This window comes from Hippichthys cyanospilos, chromosome 1 (assembly GCF_059441005.1).
Source record: "Hippichthys cyanospilos isolate Australia breed blue-spotted pipefish chromosome 1, RoL_Hcya_1.0, whole genome shotgun sequence".
Lineage (NCBI taxonomy): Eukaryota > Metazoa > Chordata > Actinopteri > Syngnathiformes > Syngnathidae > Hippichthys > Hippichthys cyanospilos.
The window spans coordinates 34960958-34983025 of NC_142369.1; the positions used below are offsets into that span (position 1 = coordinate 34960958).

General features: G+C 38.1%; 1 protein-coding gene across 1 annotated transcript in view; it reads left to right on the forward strand.

The window, feature by feature from the left end:
• The window catches only part of LOC148430208 (multiple epidermal growth factor-like domains protein 9), a 50642-nt gene extending 28939 nt beyond the window's left edge, over nt 1-21703 (forward strand). Inside the window, exons 4-6 of the mRNA XM_088409422.1 lie at nt 5085-5231; nt 14404-14673; nt 19781-21703. Coding sequence (XP_088265548.1) covers nt 5085-5231; nt 14404-14673; nt 19781-20298 — 935 coding nt within the window. The 3' untranslated portion in view covers nt 20299-21703. The remainder of the gene's footprint in view (nt 1-5084; nt 5232-14403; nt 14674-19780) is intronic.
• The last annotated feature ends 365 nt before the right edge of the window (nt 21704-22068 follow it).

A 22068-nucleotide genomic window follows, 5' to 3' on the forward strand; every position in this document is an offset into this window, starting at 1 on the left:
CGTAAGCGGAGGACAAAAATCTCCCTGATCCACGCTCGTAAGGCGAATTGTTCGTAAATCAGGGTGCTCGTAAGCCGGGGGCCGACTGTATATATATATCTATATATATATATATATATATATATATATATATATATATATATCTAACCTCAGCTCAGTGTATTAGCAGGAATATTTACAAACCTGCCAGTTTTGCATTTCAGTACATTATATTATTATTTCTTGGACACTAAATTCAAAAGGTGAATATACACGTGCATGGGCCCCATTGACATTATCGTTAATTTGTATTGAATCGAATCGTTTACTTGTCTTAATGAATCATCCCTGAATCGGATCGTAGCCTGTGAATCAAGATTTGAATCGGATCATTTTATTAGTAAAAGATTTACACCCCAAATATATATATATGTGAGTGTGTGTGTGTGTGTGTGTATGTGTGTGTGTGTATATAATCATCATATACAACGAAATAGAGGAAACATCATGGACTGACATCAAAAGTAATGTATCAAAACTGTTTAAAGAAAAATTACAGCCGCAAGATAAAATTAATTTTGCACGAATTCACCGCATTGGGATATCTGAACCTGAAAGGACCAGACCCAGGCAGATCATAGTTAGACTTGAAAAAATACAAAGATAAACAAAGGATTTTACAGAGAACAAAACATCTCAAGGAATCCAACATACATATCAATGAGGACTTTACTGAAGCAAACCCGCCAAAAAAGGAAAGAACTCCTTCTTTCACAATTAAAAGCAGCACACAATAGAGGAGATATTGTATTTGATATGATAAACTCATAATTTATTACACAAATGATCAAGTTAGCAATCAAATAAGCATGGATAAAGCATTCTCAATCATACACTTTAACAGCAGAAGTCTCTGTAAAAATATAGTCAATATTAAAGAACGCTTAAGTAAGATGAAAGGATTTCAAATAATAGCAATATCAGAAACATGGCTAGATAATGACAAGAGAAGAGAAGTGAAAATGGAAGGCTACAAACTGTTTACAATGAACAGGACAAACAAGACAGGAGGAGGATTTGCACTATATGTGGATAAATCATTAAGAGGAAATGAGATTGGTGGGTCGACCTTTGCTATGGATAATATAATGGAATGTTTAATGCAGACATGTCCAAAGTCCGGCCCGGGGGCCAAATGCGGCCCTTGGTCAATTTCCATCCGGCCCGTAGCCTCCGTCATAAAATCAATAACGTCTGGCCCGCATGGAGAATTATTACATTGGGCAGCAGCGCTGTTACCTGCGTGTGCTAAATGCTGCCATCTATAGGCTCAATTAGGAACAAAAAATTAGTATATGAGTAGACTTTATGAGCCCCTAATTTTCTAAAATGGTGACAATCAACAAAAGGAGGAAAGTTGAGCTGCAGTGTGACGCAGTGAGCTGCGGTCAGCACCAGCAGCTTTATATCGCCAACTTTTACTGACAGCCGGATGAGGACAAGTTTCCGAGATGCGAGCATTTGGTAAGAAAATGCTATGGACTCTCACTTACAAGACATCTTGCGCATCCATACTACTGCCATAGAGCCACACCTGGCCTTTGTCCTGCACTCCAGATCTCAGTTTCACCCATCACACTCATGCGGACAAGTCATTTTTCATTTACAATAAGTCTGAAAACGTTTTTTTTTTTTTTTTTTTTTAAGTTTTCGATCCAGAATAATAACCATTAATTATCCAATCAGCATTTATAGTTACTAATTTCATATTTTAAATGAGCCCTGCACTTGTTGATATGATGATTACTTGTTCATTTCTCTGTTATTGTGTTCTATAAATTCTATAAATCTTAAACTGCCATGGTGAGATATTTTTTTGTGTTTCAAATGTAATTTGCACCTACTGCCGCGTTCAGATGGAGTGCGAAGAGCGTAGGTTTTGTAATGTAGTCAATGGAGTTCGCACAATGGGCGCGATGACGCGTCGAGCGACGCGATGGACGCAATGGAGCGATGCGCGGCGCGTAATTACGCGTGACGCGAGAAGTTCAAAAGATGGAACTTTTGTCACGTGTCGTGTCGCGTCAGCCAATCAGCTTCGGGAACGTTCAACGTCTCAAGCAGGGGGCAGGAACGAATCATGGCGGCTGCTTTGCGGTCACCGGGAACTATCCAACACGGCCAGCTGAGCTTTCAATACAAAACGGAGCCAAGCAAGAGCACTCACCTGGCTTGTAGAAATGCGGAAGGGAGAACTTGGGACAACTGTGCAGCGTTTGCTTCCTTTTTTTAACAGCTGTTGAACTGTAGTTACTGTGCTAAGCTAACGATAGTGCAGCAATGACAGTACAGTATTTAGCACGGTATTGGTCACTTGATTGCGACATTGAAACTTTGTTTTTGGCAGACGAGTATTGCTGTGAAAGCTAGGGACACGCAGTGTAAAAAAAAAAAATAATAAAGGTGCTGTCGGAGAAAATATAGGCTCTGCCATATCCCGGAAAAGGTAATATTCTCAGCAATGCTCTTCCTTTCCGGATCCACTGTAAAGTGCACAGCAAGCTCACTCCCCTCCCCTCGCGTGATACTATTGTGTGAAAAGTCAACTTCATCTTGACCTTGCGACAAAACGCCTCGCGTAGAGCGTAAACGACACGCTTCATCTGAACGCAGCATAAGAGTGCAATTACTTCTGTTCAACTGTTACAAAAACGTTAAAGTGTTAAAAAAAGTGAGGTTAAGTGAGTATTCAATTTCAATATTTAATGTCAATTCAATTTTGATATGCATGTTTCAAATTATCCAAAACACATGCTTAAGATAGCTGAAATTCAAATAAAAAAGCAAATGTTAAACACAGAACTGTTCGCTGAAATGTATTTCCATTAATTGCTGTTACAGTGGGCCCCCGGTTTACGAATCCCGTCTTACATATTTTTTCATCTTACAACGTGGACCGCGGCGCTTTTTTGTCCCCCTCTTACACAAAAATGGATGAAAATAATATAACAATTAACAAAATATCAGATATAACAAATTAATTTAACAAATATTTCATTGACATAGGAAGTAAACTAGCCAATGAAATTTGTGAGCCAATAAAAAAGATTGAATTAAATAAATATGTGAAAAATAATCCCTCTACTATGTTCCTCAGTGCTGTAAAAGACACATCAATCCTAAATATTGTCAAAACATTAAAAAATTAAAAATCCACAGATTGTTTTAACATTCATGTGACATTAATTAAAGATATCATTGAGCATGTAGTACAACCATTTACATATACAGTGGGCCCCCGTGTTACGACCTTAATCCGTTCAGCGGCTAGACTCGTAACTCGAATTCGCCGTATGACGGGCAATCCAAACCTATGTCAATTAGTGAATGCGTGCAACGCGTGCAAAAACCTTGGGTAAAATTATCACGACTTTATACACATATTAAAAATTAGTAACATTATCTACTGTACAGTTCAATTAAATAACATAAATATACAAAGGAAAACGACATTTACCTTTGGGGCGACGTGACTTGAGCTGGTGGTGGGGTAGAGGCAGAGGGGAGCAGACAAACCCGCAGAATTTTTTTTTTTTCTTAAACGAACCCGCAGAATTTTTGTTTTTCCTTAAACGAGAACTTTTTTAAATGAGAACATATCACTGGCGATTTCCTTCTCTTTGATCCATAATAGAAGAAGCCTCTCCATTTTGTTGTTGACCGAGATCCGTCCCCTGGCAAGGAAAGTCATGCCCTTATAACACTTGCTTGCTTTAATGGTTTCCTTGTTCTTGAGAATTGTACCGATTGTCGAGCGGTTACAGACATACTCACTAGCAAGGTTAACTATGCGTGCGCCTCCTTCATATTTTTTTTATTATCTTCTGCTTCATTTCTAATGTCATCATCCTCTTACTTCTTCCTTTACCGCCACTTGCAATTTTAGAAGCCATGTCTAACAGATAAAAATTTGCAAAGTCTTCAGAACACACCGACCAGCTTGTGCCATCAAGCAAGATGAGGGAGTTAGGCCAATAGCATATCGGCATGTCTGTGATTGACGTGACGCCGGCCAATAGCATATCGGCATCTCCGTGACTGCCTTAATCGACCAATAGCATATCGGCATTTCCGTGACATGCGAGAAAAGTTGTTTTTGTTGATGCAGCAAAGCGAAAAAAAAATAGTGCAGACACACTGACCGGCATGTTGGATGGTTCGTAAGAAGAAAGGTTTTTGTTTAAGTGAGGGACAAAAAAAACGCCGCGGTCCACGTTGTAAGATGAAAAATATGTAAGACGGGATTCGTAAACCGGGGGCCCACTGTAACAGCAATTAATGGAAATACAAACAGTTCTGTGTTTAACATTTGCTTTTTTTATTTTAATTTCAGCTATCTTAAGCATGTGTTTTGGTTAATTTGAAACATGCATATCAAAAATGAATTAACATTAAATATTGAAATTGAATATTCACTTAACCTCACTTTTTTTTAACACTTTAACGTTTTTGTAACAGTTGAACAGAAGTAATTGCACATAACACAACATTGCAACATATCACCGTCGATTTCCTTCTTTTTAATCCATAATAGAATACAAGGAGTAGGACCAGATACGTTTTATACTTCTTCCTACTTTCTTTAGAACATATATAGCAAATTTCATTGGACTGAACATATACTGACAATTCTTTTATTTGCTTCTTTTGGTCTTTTTTTGTTTGTTCTCACATTTTATTTTAATGTGCTGTTTATCAGGATGCATTGAGGCACAAATTAAATTGTGTGTATGTATGTATATATATATATATATATATATATATATATATATATGTATATATGTATATATATGTATATATGTGTATATATATATATATATATATATATATATATATATGTATATATATATATATGTATATATATGTATATAAAATGTGTGTGTGTGTGTGTCCTGCTGAGTGCTTGTTTTTTTATGTTTTATGTTTTTTATGTTTTTTTACACTAAGATGGCGGCTCCTTGTCACATTGCTAATACTTATTTTTTTTAAGTTATGTATATTTCACCCTCTGTTAAATAAATATGTATGTATATATATTTCCTCAGGTGTGTGTTTGAACTGTGAGGGCAACACCCAGGGGAACAATTGTGAGCAGTGCAAGACAGATCATTACCGCAGCCATAGTACTGCCTCGACTGTCTGTGTTCCATGTCCCTGCTCCAATTCTTCATCCGCTGGCAGCTGTCACACCGGTGAGTCAGACCACATGCATACACACTCAAAAACACACAAGCACACAAGAACACTTGGATCACCCATGTCACATCTACAAGTCCAAAATGCATTCTACCTTGATTGTATGTTAGGATTTAATGTAGTTTGAGCTCATTTTAGTGCAAGGAATCATACTCGGTAAATATTGTATGTTGTAATGGATGCAGCAGGCTCGATTGAACAAGGTCATTTCTCCTAGTCAAGGAGTAAAGATCAGCAACAAAATATTTCCAAGTACTCAGGAGACCTGCCTTATGGCTGCCTTATAATGATCAAGTAATCCCATAACACCGCTAAAATATAAAAATATGTGTACTGTATTATATTATATATGTATATATATACACACGTGGACAAAATTGTTGGTACCCCTCAGTTAAAGAAGGAAAAACCCACAATTCTCACTGAAATTACTTGAAACTTACAAAAGTAACAATAAATAAAAATTTATTAAAAATTAAATAATCAAAATCAGCCATCACTTTTAAATTGCTGATTAACATAATTATTTAAAAAAACAAACTAATGAAACAGGCCTGGACAAAAATGATGGTACCCATAACTTAATATTTTGTTGCACAACCTTTTGAGGCAATCACTGCAATTAAGCGATTTCTGTATTTGTCAATGAGCGTTCTGCAGCTGTCAACAGGTATTTTGGCCCACTCCTCATGAGCAAACTGCTCCAGTTGTCTCAGGTTTGATGGGTGTCTTCTCCAAATGGCATGTTTCAGCTTCCACAGATGTTCAATGGGATTCAGATCCGGGCTCATAGAAGGCCACTTTAGAATAGTCCAACGCTTTTCTCTCAGCCATTCTTGGGTGTTTTTGGCTGTGTGTTTTGGATCGTTGTCCAGTTGGAAGACCCATGACCTGCGACTGAGACCAAGCAACTGGAGCAGTTTGCTCATGAGGAGTAGGCCAAAATACCTATTGACAGCTGCAGAACGCTCATTGACAAATACAGAAATCGCTTAATTGCAGTGATTGCCTCAAAAGGTTGTGCAACAAAATATTAAGTTATGGGTACCATCATTTTTGTCCAGGCCTGTTTCATTATTTTGTTTTTTTTAATAATTATGTTAATCAGCAATTCAAAAGTGATGGCTGATTTTGATTATTTAATTTTCAATACATTTTTATTTTTTGTTACTTTTGTAAGTTTAAAGTGATTTCAGTGAGAATTGTGGGTTTTTCCTTCTTTAACAGGGGTACCAACAATTTTGTCCACGTGTGTATGTGTGTATATATATATATATATACATATATATATATATATATATATATATATATATATATATATATATATATATATATATATATATATATATATATATATATGTATGTATGTATATGTGTGTTTATATGTATATATATGTGTGTGTGTATATATATATATATATATATATATATATATATATATATATATATATATATATATATGTATATATATGTATATATATATATATATATATATATAGTATATAGTATATAGTTGTAGCTTCCTTGTAACACCGACAGCCCGCTGCATGTGCTTTGTTGTTGCCTGTTGTTTACCCTCATATGCCTGAATCGCTGTCCTGCATTTCATTTGAAATGTTTTGTACATTCCGCGCTATTCTGCACTGAAACCAATGGCAAATTGTACAGTATTAGTATTCACTAGCTCGCTTGGCATATGCTTCCAAAGTATGGTCTGTCTAAGACACCGTAGGGCACATGACACCAGTAAATGGCAATTTTTAATTCTACACAATGTGGCTTTAACTAAGGGTTACAAATCTATGGGAGTAAACATACTGTGTAAGATATGTATCTATCTTTGAGGTTAGATCTCACGGTATTTTGATTTATCTCCAGTTAAAAAGATGCATACATATAAATGATTAAATCTTACCTTTGGCACTTTGGTGACATCATTTCTTCCGAAATCTGAGGTTTTTGGTTAGCAACATTTCTAAAAAGAAGTGAAATGTCTTGTTGACTGAAACCATGCCTCTCACAGTGTGCCTGATAACATTGAGATATGTAAAGTTATGTATGCAACTGTCATTTCACCGGTGGTGGGCCAACAGGCCGACACTTCTAGTGTTGTAGTTTTAAGTTGGAGTTTTTAGCCAATTAGAATTCAGCTAACTTGTCGCCATGGTGTATGTAATCTTCCGTAGCCAGAAGCCAGGACATTCTTATCTACATGGAGCGGGCTTCTGCGCAAGCGCCGATGGATATGTGAGCGGCCCATATAACTTAATGGACAGCCGTAATAGCAAATCAAGTCATAAGATCGCCATCTAGAGGCCTCACGTTGAACGTGACGTGAGTGGATGCTCACTGTAGGAAGGCGGTGCAACGCTCAACAAGCAAGCTATGTAGTGTTGGCTTTGGATTATTCTGTTAGAGGCATAGCGTAGCTATTAGCTAACTGTCCCGACTTGGCCATACTTCTGACTAAGCTATCAGGGGCATGAGCTAACCTTGGCAAATAGTTCTGCTGGGAATGCCTTTTGTTTGCAAAGGATCGATTTGGTGTTTAGAGCTACACTGGATTTGCAAACTTCAATTGTTTAACCAAGGCAGCAACAAGACACCAAAGCACGGCTAGAAACACACGCTATGGTGCTTTTAAAAACTTCTTGGGATACCCGAGTGCTTATACAGTATTGTACATCTCACTTCAAAGGTAAAGAGAGCTCCTCAATGCGCTTCGGTGCCCTTTAAAAACTTCTTGGGACACCCGAGTGAATATGCAGTATTGTACATTTCAGTTCGAAGCAGGGCTCCACTATTATGGCCAAAATAATAATCACGATTATTTTGGTCAATATTGTGATCACAATTATTAATCACGATTATTATTATTGTTTGGTCAAACATGTCTATTTACAGTGATCCCTCCTACTTTGCGGTCTCAGATATCGCGGTCTCAATACTTTGCGTTTTTTTCCAGGAAAAATTAAAAATATTTCAAAATAAAAAATCATTTAAAAATGTGCAAAAATGTAAAAAAAATTGAAAAAAGCAAAAAAGTACAATATACAGTACTGTATTCATCAAATAACGAAGTAATATTAGGTAATAACTATGTTAAGAATTCTTCAACCGTTAGAGTTCGGGACGTTTTCTTATCTTATTTTGAAATATATGCTTTTAATTTGTCGGGTCGCGTTGCATTTCTGTTTCCTGTTTTACGTTCTCTGTGCGTCATTCGGCTCGTTACGGTGACGTAGTGAATGACAACGTATGCTCATATTTCTAGTTTATTATCCTTTATGTTGATAACACACGCTACTGCCTATGTTTAGTAAGCGATGAGTGTTTATTCTGTTTATGTGTTCGTTTGTGTAGAGGTTGCACTTTATAGTTAGTAGTTGTTGCTAAGCCGCTAATGTCGGCTAAAAATACAGTAAATTCATAGATTAAAGTTCGGCAATATGTTAGTTTACTGACTTGAAGATTGTTGTTGATTTGTTATTCAACAGATACTACATGATACACCATACATGAGCCAAAATAAATGTGAAGTTCAACGTGATGACTTGCGTACTCTTTCCCCGGAGTCTTATAGATAACCAGATAACAAGTCCTGAGAACAAATTCTCAAAATTATAACTATAATTAGTTATTTAATGAATATACAATAATGTTAATAAGGATAATGTAATGTTAAATAATAGGAGAAAGGAAATAAAATACAAAAAAAAAAAAAGGATTGTTTATGGTTACTGCGGCTATATTGGGGCGTACATAGAAATCTAGCAACTAGTACCCTACTTCACGGGTTTCAGACTTCGCGGGGGGGTTGACAGCCCCCATTAACCGCGAAGTAGGGGGAATCACTGTATTGCACTTTTTTTAAACAAGCAGTATATACTTTATTAACAAGGCTTGATACTTCAAAATAATAATGATAATAAACAAAAGTAAGTAATGTAAATAATAATTATGGCGAAAACTTGCTGAGTGCAAACCACTGAAAAAAATGAAGCTTACTACAACAGACCTGGAAGAACACCTACAACAGGCTTAAAGTTTTTTTGCAATTAAAAAAAAAATAGTGCAAAAGTACCAGAATCACCCAAAGTGAGTATGGACTTAATAGTCAAAAATTTATTTTTGGTCATTTCAATCCTAATTTATTCCAAGTTTTGCAAATCGGAGTCTCCAAAATGGGTCTCAATTCACAGCTAGTATGGTATACTAGGAATTGAGAAAAGCAGAGGGTCTTGCCATGCAAACATGTGGTAAACATTGTCATCTAAAGGCTTTTAGGGTGGAATTGAAACCTGATATCTCCGGAGCGCGCCAATGAAACCAACTTCAGCATTGTCATCGCGTCCCCGAGTGAAAGACAACATGCGGGATCTCACCAACTAGTAGATTCAAACTATATAAATTCTTCCAAACTTTTATTTATTTATTTGTTTATTTATAAATCAGACTCCTCGCCTCTATGTTCTTGCTTGCCGGTATTCACCGGTGAACATCAATTAGCAATAGTTCGTCCGACATGTTTTCTGTCCGGCGCTGGTAAAGAAATTCCCAAAGTTATGCGTTGCGGAAAATCTGGCCAGCGCAGACACTGCAGGAAGAGGCGTGGTTGTAGAAAAGACGTCATTTTGACTCGTGGAGCCGCATCGAACTCGCTGGGCGCGTCAAGCATAAACCAAGCTGCGGATGTTCTTGCAGGATTTTCTCACTTGTTATTTCTAAAGCTTAATGAGGTCTTAACCTTGCATTTTCCCCCTGCTGGTAGGATGACAAAGTGCTTGATTTTACGTGTACTGGTAGGCAGTTTTATAAAAGTTATCATCAAAATGTAATCATCAAAATAATCATGACATGTTTCTGGTTTGATCGGTGTGTATTTTTTTTTTTTTCTTAGAAAACCCCTTTCACTTGCCACCGTCTTCAAGTTTCTAGCATCTTTGTGAGAAAACCCCTCTGCAAACAACAATTCTACTCAAGCGGTGTTTGGTTTTGGCTGAAGACGTATAAACGGCAGTTTATGTGGGAATAACACTTTGGTTTCAAATGAATCATAATGAGCTGAGTTCTCAAGTGCTGGAAGTGATGAAGGTTCTGGTTAGTCTTCGTGCTCTGGTTCTGACCTTAACAGTTCTAATTTTACAACTGTACATTGACCAGATATGCAATGTGTGCACGAACTAAATTTTTATTCCTATATTTTCAAAAAGATGCAAATAGTTAAAGTTCTCGTTCGTCCTGTCTATTTCCACTCTGGTTCTGATCTTAACAGCTCTAATTTACAGTACAGTGCGTTAACCAGATATGTAGTGTGTGGAACCTGCAGAGTCGAATGAGATTCAGTGCAATTTAAAAGAAATGTATCACAAATTATTAGACTGGTATGGATTCATTGTCATTTTTGCACCGGCCCTTTCCTTCATGAGTTTTACACATTTAATAGCATTTCTGTTCATCTTTATTTGAGCTGTAGGTGAAATTAGTGTGTTCTTAGGGGTGGAACTAAGAATTGGATTGCAAACACTACTGTCATGCTATAACAAGTCCTGTCTAGTGTTGTTGCAGTGTTCAACTCAAACATTGCACCTACAAAGAGGGCTTTGACGTCAAACGCTGCTGTATTTTGTTTGTTTTTTTTTAATTCAAATTTAAAATAATACGCATGTTACTTTGGGTTCTATGCTTTTGTATTTTCTCGCTTTGTATCAGTATGATCACCTTCCCTTTCTTAGGCCAATCTTCTCCCATCAACTAAGTCCTGAGAGCCTCTTCAAGGCTGTTGCCATGAAAGACAACACGCACTGACTGTTATGTTTCAGCCCATTGAGGACTACACTAGAGGTGCTTCAGAAGCGAGGGGGAGGGACATGAGCCAGGCCGAGCTGAGCTCGGACATCATGAGCACATTTGGGCCTTTTTAGCGCCACTCAGGCAATAACGACTTCAGGGGGATGGGCAGCATGATTGTTTCAGACGGCATCACTGGACGAAGAAGGAAATGATCAGAGAAAAAGCAATGTTTTGTATTCGTTAGACCATTTTAACAATCTTTTGGCTGTGAATGGTTTGAAACTGAACGCCAGAGCTACAATAGAAGGCAGCCCTATCTTGGCAACATGTCTTAAGAACATACAGTATTCTAGCTTCATGTTGTCGGATAAATATTTTCTAAATATGTAGATGAATCAAATTGTTGTAAATGACATATTTTATTGTGACACCCAGAGTGTGGAAGTGGAGCACTTCTACATCAGAATCTGGGTCACACATATTTAATCACTCATGTATGATTATAACTACACCTATTGCTGTAGATTGGCCTTAATTTTTAATGTTTTCTTATTTGTGTTTTCAAATTAGTGTGCCAGACAGTGTCTTCTTAGGTTATTTGTGATCTACTCTCGCAACATGAAAAAAGGATGGTGGATACAAAAGCAGCTCAGGTCTTTAAGCCCACTGCAGTGCTGTTCATGTTTCCAGCAGTTTATATACTGTAACTCAGCAGGTCGGCTGCCTTTGAACCTCAAGCAATTTATATGGAACAGCATGCTCTGGGCTGCAATAAAAAAATAGTCATGTGATCATTTGAGATCGAAAATAGAAAATAACATCTAGGCCAGTGTCGTACAGTGTCTAAGTCTTTACTTCTGGTCCTCGAGGGCTGGTGTTATGGTTGTTGACAGAAGATCCCTGCTCATTCAGCACTATTTGCTAGCAAATTTTGGTGTCTACATACAGCACTATCGGGTACTGGTGGGGTTGAAGAGGATGGAAAAGTTGTGGACCCAATTGTATGGAAGCAATGCGACGAGGCAGGTGTAAACTCACAAAAACTATTAATCACAAAAATGAAAATAAGACGAATAAAGCATCCGAAAGAAAAAAAAATGCAACATTAAAAATAGTAATCTCAATCAGGATTCTATTTACTACAAAAAAAAAAAAAACCTCGGTCATGTGAAAAATAGAAATGGAACAAAGAACATACACAAACTCGGCGGGAGACAACAGGAGAGTGACAGCGACAAAGACCCAACAAGAAACTGAAAGGAAAGAGGAAACTAAATCCAATCCAAACTGACCAGACAACGATTAACCCCTGGCCATAACACAGTGGCAGGAAACTTTTTTGGCTGACACAAGGTAACAGGTCGACAAGGGCAGGTGGACACAATCAAACTGAGACACTGCCACAAGGGGACCAGAAAACAAACTAAAAATATAAACAAAACCCAAACAACACAAACCCAGAGCATGAAAAGACAAAACAAAAACCCACACAAGCCCAGAACAGAAAATCCGATACAATCCCACAACACATACAATAGCATTGAACCACCTTCTAAATCTTGATTTACTATTTATATTGACGGTGTCAATGAATTTCTGAATGGAGTTGAACAATCAATTATAATTATTTTTATCAAAAATCTGTAACGGATTTTGTTAAGCAGTTGAAATCATCAACCAGTAATCTAGACCTCAACTCATCTTATTTTTTCAAAAGTATTGTGAAATCTGTTTAAATGGAGTTACAGCATGTATTCAACAGCTCACCTCAGTTAAATTAATAAAATGTAACATAAAAAGCTCACGGACTGGAGCAAGCCGACCATCCTCTTCAAAATTATTCTTAATGACTTGGTTCACAACTTGTTTAATGAGCCAAGTTTTCCTGAATTCATCCAAACATGGATTGTAAATTGGTCTTCCTAAGAATAAAGCAGCCACAAAGTTTTTGTCCTCTGATTTCCCACTCATCTTCACAGTTTCATCAGTCTCCTCAAAAGCCTGGCAAAGTGTTTTTGCCTTTCTCGTGCCTTGTTTTTTGGCTACTATGTTGGTGGTCATTTTTGTTTCATGTGGGGATGCTGCATTCAAAACATGTGAATTGTATGCAAGAATGAGTCCATGGGGAAAATTTTGACCAAACTCTTTTAGATATTTTTGATGTGTTATATCAAAGGAAAAGCACACAAAACCCACTTGGAGGCTAAAATATTGCATACTCTCAAAACCAGTCGACTTTCGAATGTTGAATGCTTGCAAACCGGAGGTCAAGAGGTACACCCTGCAGATGTCCAATTTACCCCTATGTCGGTCTCATTTACTGCCATTAAAAATGGGATCTATTGTAAATTTTGGACATATTGAACACATTTTCCCCGACTTTTGTATTAACCCTTTAAACGGCAACTAGCGAACAGGGTGCAATTGAACTTTTTGTGTTGAGACCCCAAAACCACCGGGGAGCGCTAGCGGACAACTTATGACTTTTGCAAGCCTTTCGATGACTTCATCGAGTGGCCTAGTCTGACTCCCATAATGCAAAGCTCTTTCTATGTTTTGTGGGACATGTAGTTGACAAAAATCCCAAGACTTAAATCAAACTAAAACCAAAGCTTTTATTTTTCTATAGGGAAGCTTTTTTTTTTCATGCATAATGAGTACAATATTACTATTTTTTGTGTGTGATATATGACAGTACCTCTTTACAGTAAAAAGAAATGTGTTACAGTAATTACATTACTTTTGTAATTACATTACGCCCAACACTGCACATACTGTAAGTGTGTGAAATATGTGTGAAAAATGTGTTCTATGCCAATTATAAATCTAGGCTTGCATTTTAGCTCCCTGCTTATGAGTGATAACTGTACACGGCGCCATATTTGCTTGTTTGACATATTCAAAGTAATAACTATACAATATACCATATACAGTGGAAGTGTCCCACCAGATAAAAAGGACAAATGCAAATCCAAAATTAGAGGTACATTTTTTCATCCGTCATCCTGAATGAATTCATCATTACATTGAAATTTGTTCAGAAACCTTTCAATTGCACTTTACTACTGTACTTGTAATATTGTGCAGATGAATGAATGTGTGAACCACCTAGTGGTTCACTGTTGTAGTGTTAATAAAAAGCTTACTTGGATGGCGCTTTGCAGGTCTTATATTCATCATTTGAAAATGAATAGTATAAAACTGTTTATCTGAATACATTACACAGATGGTTCTACTGGTTCTGTTTCAGTGGTGAGGAATTGTATTATTTCATTTGCCAAATAGTGTTGCGATGACGTTAGAATATTTAAAGACATGAATTTCACTAATTTGTGACATCATTCTCAACATTCTCTTCTGTACCTTCTACTTCAGATCTCAGTGGCTCCCCAGTGTGTGACCAGTGCCTTCACCCATACTCTGGTCGTCTTTGTGACCAGTGTAAAGCTGGCTTTTACAAAGCATCTGGCTCTTGCATGCCATGTGACTGTAGTGGGAATGCAGATCCTCAGGGTCCCGCCCAGCTTTGTCATCCCGACACTGGCCACTGCCTCAGCTGTATTAACAACACCACTGGGCCTCAGTGCCATCTCTGTGCTCCTGGATTTGCAGGGGATGCCCGGGCGCATAACTGTAGCCGTCTAAGTAAGTATCAAACATCAATTTCAGTAACGATCACGCCATTTATCTTTTTAGTACTTCTTCAGTCTTTTGAGACTATAAAGGTTCTAGCCATAGATTTTGGTTCGTTAAATTAATGCAATTTTTTTATTTGACCCCAAAATTCTTACTTATCAATGTTTGCTTCTGTTTATCAAGATACATTGAGGCACAAATTAAATTATATATATATATATATAAATTTATTATTATTCATTTATTTATTATTTATTAATTTATTGCTTTCATTAATGCAGCAAAGCTAGTTGTGTCACGATGGTGTTCATTTGTTTACTTGAGAGCAGTCTCTCCCACCTCAGAGAAAACGAGTGGTTTGATCAAAGTAAAAATGTTTTGAAGTGAGTAATCTTGTGCTCTAATAATGCAATGTAATATTATCTAAATGTTTAAATCGCTCCTCAGTCTCGTTTTGTGATGTTTACCTACTACTGAGGCCACATCGTGCACCTGACGAATCAGTCTGTGACATGATAGAACTACCACCACAAATTTCCACTTTTCCATCCATGCATCCAGCCATTATTTGTAGCCACTTTTATGCTTGTTTATTTGTGATGAAACGTAATTCAAAGAATTGAATTACGTTTCATCATGAGAAAAGATAAATGATCATAATTGTCACTGTAAAGCCAATTTCCTTTCCCAATAATACAAGCAGTGTATAAATTCATGTGACTTGTAGTGGCCTGCAATGTCAATGTTCAAAAACAAAACTGTGTTGAACCATCAAATATACAGTACCTTATGCGGCCAAATGCATTCTTGTCAGGCCAGCTAGGCCACACAAAATGAGAAATCATCTTTTGACACAAAGAGCCTAATCAAATTTCCCGTTGTGATAATTTGACATCAAAATATACACACACACACACACACACACCGGTAGCAATAGCAAATCAAACAAAATTTGGCAAATTATGCCTCAAGGTGAACGAATGAAGACAGAAAGAAAGGACTTGCAATTGCTAAGCCTGAAAAAGAGGTTAATCAGTAAATACTCGGACACAGATGCTTCTTCTGTAACAGCACGAGGGGAATGATGCCGCGAGCCATCTCTTCTCCCTGCCCAACAGACATAACTAATCGTTCACACATCGTATAACTCAATGTGGCTAAACCAGCAGATTGCAAAAAATTACAACAAAACGTAATATTATTACACATGACCAATTATGTGACAACACTTTATTACACAATGACCATCAAAGTCATATTTTCATCTTCATGTTATATTTCGGGCGGCGCACTTAACAGCACGTCCGCCTCACAGTTCAAAGGACCAGGTTCAAATCCACCGAGCTCCAGCCTTCCTGTGTGGAGTTTGCATGCTCTCCTTTAGCTCTCTCGGATAAGCGGCGGATAGAAAATGGATGGGTGTTATATTTCACAGATCATATTTGATTTAGCATAGGATAGACCACTTGAGCGCAAACTTTTGAGACTTTTTTTTTTGTAAGACAAGTTATGCTGGTCAATGCTGTATTTTTCCACCAGGGATAATGAATAAAATGAGAGGGTATACGCCACAATCTACGATGCATATGTATGTTTACAATCTACGATGGATATATATATATATATATATTGTACAGTCGGCCCCCGGCTTACGAGCACCCTGATTTACGAACAATTCGCCTTACGAGCGTGGATCAGGGAGATTTTAGTCCTCCGCTTACGAACAACCCTCTCGCCTTACGAGCAATCCGACAACCCAGCCATTGAGCATGAAGGAATGTTCTCGCTTAACTGTGTCAACAAATTCAGCAGTTGCGTCATCTAAATTCATCAGTAGATACTTGTGGCTGTAACGTGAACGCTATTTGGTCTTACAACGTCACACTGACTGTCTCACTCACGGTGTCTAAATATAATTACCATTTAAGTGTAGTGTTTGTACAGCTAAAGGGAAAAACAGCCGACATGAAATTAAATGTGCCGATTGCAGGACAAAGAATTGTCATTGGTTTAAATGTGTGGGTTTTTTTAAATTAATTGTCAATACATTCCAACCGTTTAAAAAAAAAGTGCGAATAATTATCAGTCAGTCAAGGAGACGCCAATATGCTATTGGTCGATTAAGGTCACCCGGTCTCACTCACGGAGATGCTATTGGCCGGCGTCACACGTCAATCACAGAAATGCCGATATGCTATTGGCCGAACGCCTTTATCTAGCTTGATGGGACAGGATGGAAGTAAGTAGAGAAAATGAGCGAAAAACGGAATGTTTTAAAGACTTTGCAAACTTTATCTGTTAGACATAGCTTCTAAAATTACTAGCAGCGGTAAAGGAAGAAATAAGAGGATGATGTTTTAGTATCTCCGTGATTTGCACCCTGACTGAAAGAGTTACTGTAACACTGTAAGACCAATAGCCTAGATGCTTTGCCGTGTTGACTCTGAGCGTCAAACTCTGCACCCTGTTATGGGTGGTATTATAGTCCTGACCAATGGACGATGAACATAACTGTATGTCATATTAGTCGGCATCCTCCCGAAATGCTTTGGGATAGCTCCATTGTTGCAATACTCTGAGTTAAAACTATCAGTGAAAAGATGCTCGAACAAGCTATAAATGTGGTGCCTAGTTGATACAACACACACATATCCTCCCCTCCGCCTCCACCCAGCTCAATTCACGTCGGGAAAAACAGCTGACATGAAATTAAGTGTGCCGATTGCAGGACAAAGAATCGTCACAGGTTTAAATGTGTTTTAATCAATAAGATGTCAATACATTCCAACCGTTTAAAAAAAACGTGCCAATAAGTATCAGTCAGTATCAGTCAGACGCCAATATGCTATTGGTCGATTAAGGTCACCCGGTCTCACTCACGGAGATGCTATTGGCCGGCATCACACGTCAATCACAGAAGTACCGATATGCTATTGGCCGAACGCCTTTATCTAGCTTGATGGCACAGCTGGTTGGGATGGAAGGAAGTAGAGAAAACCCTGACTGAAAAAGTTACTGTGACACTGTAAGACCAATAGCATATATGATTTACCGTGTTGACTTCTGCTTATCTCAGCTCAAGTCACGTCTTATCAAAGGTAAAAGTCATTATTCCTTTGTATTTGTTATTCAATGCAACTGTACAGCAGATTATGTCACTCAAAATTAATATATGTATACAGCGTGATGTTTATACCTAAGGCATCTGTTTTTACCTAAGGCTACTGCGCGTTGCACGAATTAACATGGGTTTGGATTGCCCGCTATACGAGCAATTCGAGATACGAGCGTAGCCGCTGAACGGATTAAGTTCGTAACCCGGGGGCCCACTGTATATATATATATATATATATATATATATATATATATATATATATATATATATATATATATATATACTGTATATAATATATATATATATACTGTATATAATATATATATATATACTGTATATATACTGTATATATATATATATATATATAATTCCTTCCTTCCGTTTTTCACTCATGGCACAGCTAGATATACACCCATCAAGCTAGATAAAGGCGTTCGGCCAATAGCATATCGGCATTTCTGTGATTGACGTGACGCCGGCCAATAGCATCTCAGTGAGTGAGACCGACCGTGACCTTAATCGACCAATAGCATATCGGCATCTCCGTGACTGACTCCGTGACTGACACCGTGACTGTGACATTGTAAGAGCAATAGCGTTCAACATTGTCGCGACCAGCGTCGTCTATCAATTTTGTTGACGCAGCAGAGCAAAAATATCTGAACTAATACAATGGCCGGCATGTCAGATTGTTCGTAAGACGAAAGGTTTGCACGTAAGTGGGGGCAAAAAAACTCCGTGGTCCACGCTCGTAAATCGAAATGTTCGTAAAAGAGGGTGTTCGTAAACTGGGGGCCGACTGTATATGTATACTGTATATATAAATATATATATATATATATATATATATATATATATATATATATATATATGTATATATATATGTATAGGTAAAAACATCACAACTTTATACACATATTAAAAATTAGTAACACTACTGTACAGTTAAATTGAATAACATAAATATACAAAGGAAAAATGACATTTACCTTTGGGGCGACGTGACTTGAGCTGGTGGTGGGTGGAGGCGGAGGGGAGCAGAGATGAAGCCGCAGAATTTTATTTTATTTTTTCTTAAACAAGAAATTTTCTTAAACGAGAACATATCACCGGCGATTTCCTCCTCTTTAATCTATAATAGAAGAAGCCTCTCCATTTTGTTGTTGACCGAGGTCCGTCCCCTGGCAAGAAAAGTCATGCCCTTCGAAGACTTGCTTGCTTTAATAGCTTCCTTGTTCTTGAGAATTGTACCGATTGTCGAGCGGTTACGGCCATACTCACTAGCAAGGTTAACTACGCGTGCGTCTCCTTCGTATTTTTTTTATTATCTCCTGCTTCTTTTCTATTGCTATATTTTCGAGGCAAAGAGAGACACACTAACAAGCAGACGTTCACCAAACCGTTGGAAATCTCTTACCTAGATTTCTTTTATAATAAAACAGTATTTTAAGTGTAAACTATCAATTTTAATAATCTTAAATCATGTACAGATTAGACTTTATATCAGTGTCCGAGCCGTTGCTAATATGACCGCAGCTGCGCAAGACTTCAAAGGGAAGAGGGAACAGTTCACTTACTGTACAGTGTATAAGGTTTGATCATTTAAGACCTACTGTAAGTAAATATTTGTACTGCAGTAGTTCCACGTCCGAGAAGTGCATTCATAGTTACCTCGTCTGTCTGACATGCAAGAAACTGTCACAGCGTGTCTCCCCACAATACGGTATAGTTTTTTTTCCCCCCAAAAAAATCCATAAAAGACAGAGGGCGCAAAGTAGCAAGGGATCACTGTATTTGGCAGGGTCTTATCTCTGTGGAATCCAACAATAACTAAGTAGTTAGGCCTATTGACCACTAGGTGTCACTTATAGCAGGCAGATCCCAAGGGTTGACAGAACATGCTTCATTGTGAAAAAAACCCACTGCGTTTGGGTTCTTAGAATTACTGTTGACTGTAGAAGGTGTCATATTTTAATGGTTTCAATGCATTTCTCTCCTCAGCGCCTCAGCACATTGCCACAGAAGCAGGTCCAACCACAACAGAGGCTCCCAAGGCCAGCGCAGCCTCATCCTCCAGCAGCAGTCGTACCACCCCCAGACCAAGAGGCAACCCCACAACCACATCCAACGGCAATTGGAGCATGACACTAAGCACCGCTGCCGCCACCACACAGGCCCTGCTGACGAGTCTGAGCAGCCCAACTGACAACACCACAGCAGCGCTGACTGATGTTTCCTGGACGCAGTTTAACATCATCATCCTAGCAGTCATCATCTTGGTGGTAGTGGTACTCTTGGGCTTTGTTGGAGCCGTGTACACTTACAAGGAATACCAGAACCGGAAACTCAACGCGCCCTTCTGGACCATTGAGCTTAAAGAGGACAACATCAGCTTCAGCAGCTATCACGATAGCATTCCAAACGCCGACGTTTCAGGCCTCCTGGAGGATGAGGCCAACGAGGTCGCACCTAATGGTCAGCTGGCGCTCACCGCACAGGGCAACTGCTACAAGGCTTAGCAGCCTTCCAACCGTTCCGGCACGGGACTCGTTTTCATTTATAGATCACACAAAGCTGCTGTGAAGTACCAAATCTAAAGCTCCCTCTTGTTAGACTGACTGCTGTTTGCGCCACTGCACATTCTTCTAACGGACAGTGACATTCAGCCGTACACCCCCCCCGCCCCCCCCCCCCTTTTTTTTTTTTTTTTTTTTACATATACATGTTTCCTTTGGGGGCAGTGTGGTCAGTGAGACATGTCCAAAGAAGGATTTTAGTGATGTAGTGTTTTCAAAGGACAAGTGTGCTCAGTTGAAGTAATTCGAGCTTGTATGCTGAAATGATGATCTGGACTCCAATTAGAAGACTTAAATGAGCCAAGCGTTTTAACATACAAGTATTTGCAAAATGGATTTTTCACTGTTTGAGTTGATCACACTTACTGTGATCTTAAACTGAGACAATGATTGTTGTTTTATTAATTTTTATTCTGTTATAAATTATTTATTGGTTGACATTTCATTGTTGAAAGAAATGCTGCACATGTATGATGCGTTAGTACATGGTGTTTTATCTTTTGTGCTTTTGAATGGCAAGTTTAATAAACCAATTAGCGTTTTTTTACATTTGTATTTCCAGAGAAGGGGCAATGAAGGCTGCTGGTATATGCATCAGTTATTAATAGCTTCCATTTTTTTCTGAATGCATGCCAGTACACCTGATGTATCCTATGAAAGTGTTTTCTTCTGAGGCCTCGGCAACAACAATTTATTAGAACACACATCTATGACAACTGCCGGCCAGTGACGTATAAAACGCTTGCTGAAAACTCCTTCATAGCACCTCCAATGTAATCCGTTCTTTTCCTGAGGTTGGCAGCAACCTTTTGAGAAAGTGTTCACTTCGATATTGAGATGGGGCTTGATTGCTAAGCCTCGGGTAATTGTTTTCTGTAATGAATAAATATTTAAATACAACTTGGTTATGAGTTGAGGCCATCCAGCATGTCCCAAACCTGCTGGTGATCATGAATATCTTACTCATCCAGTTTGTACCTGTGTGAAATATCCATCGATGTCTGTGATGCTCCGGCTCTTTTGCCTTTGCAAATTTTGACTACAGAGAATGAGAAATACAAATTGTGAGACCTAATTCCTCAGGTACTGGCTCTTTCCCTAATGTGATCTATGTAAATGTGTACAGTGAATGAATGTGAATAGTTGTACAGGTGAAATATTTTGTGTGCACAGACACTCAGCTGGCTCCCAACCTCTCACTCACCAGGGCACTATGTTGCAAGTCAGCCTACAGCTTTTTATTTTATTTTTCTATCATTGTCACTGTCATACATGCAGATGGAGAACTTGAATGCGCCACCAACTCGTAACAAAAGATCAGCTTGTAAATAAAATGGATTTAACAGTCTTTGTTTGTCCATCATAGGTTCTTCAAACATTTTAATCCTTATTCATTGCACCTATACAATTTTGAGGTAAATTAATTGCCAGAGGTGGACATGTTACATTTTTTTTGCTGATCCAATAGTCGTCAGTGCCCCACCCCGCCTTCTGTCATCGTCAATCCACCATTTTTTTCCCGCTGAAAATGTACATTTTAAATATTAATTTTAATAATTAAAAATTGAATTAAAAATGTCAGAAGTGCAATTTTCATCCATCATTGGAATCTTTGTGATAGACGTTACGTCAGATGTCCATCAGACATCTGCTGTATGTCCATCAACCCACCACGGTCCTAATTGCTTATTGAAATTTAATTCAACTGACGTG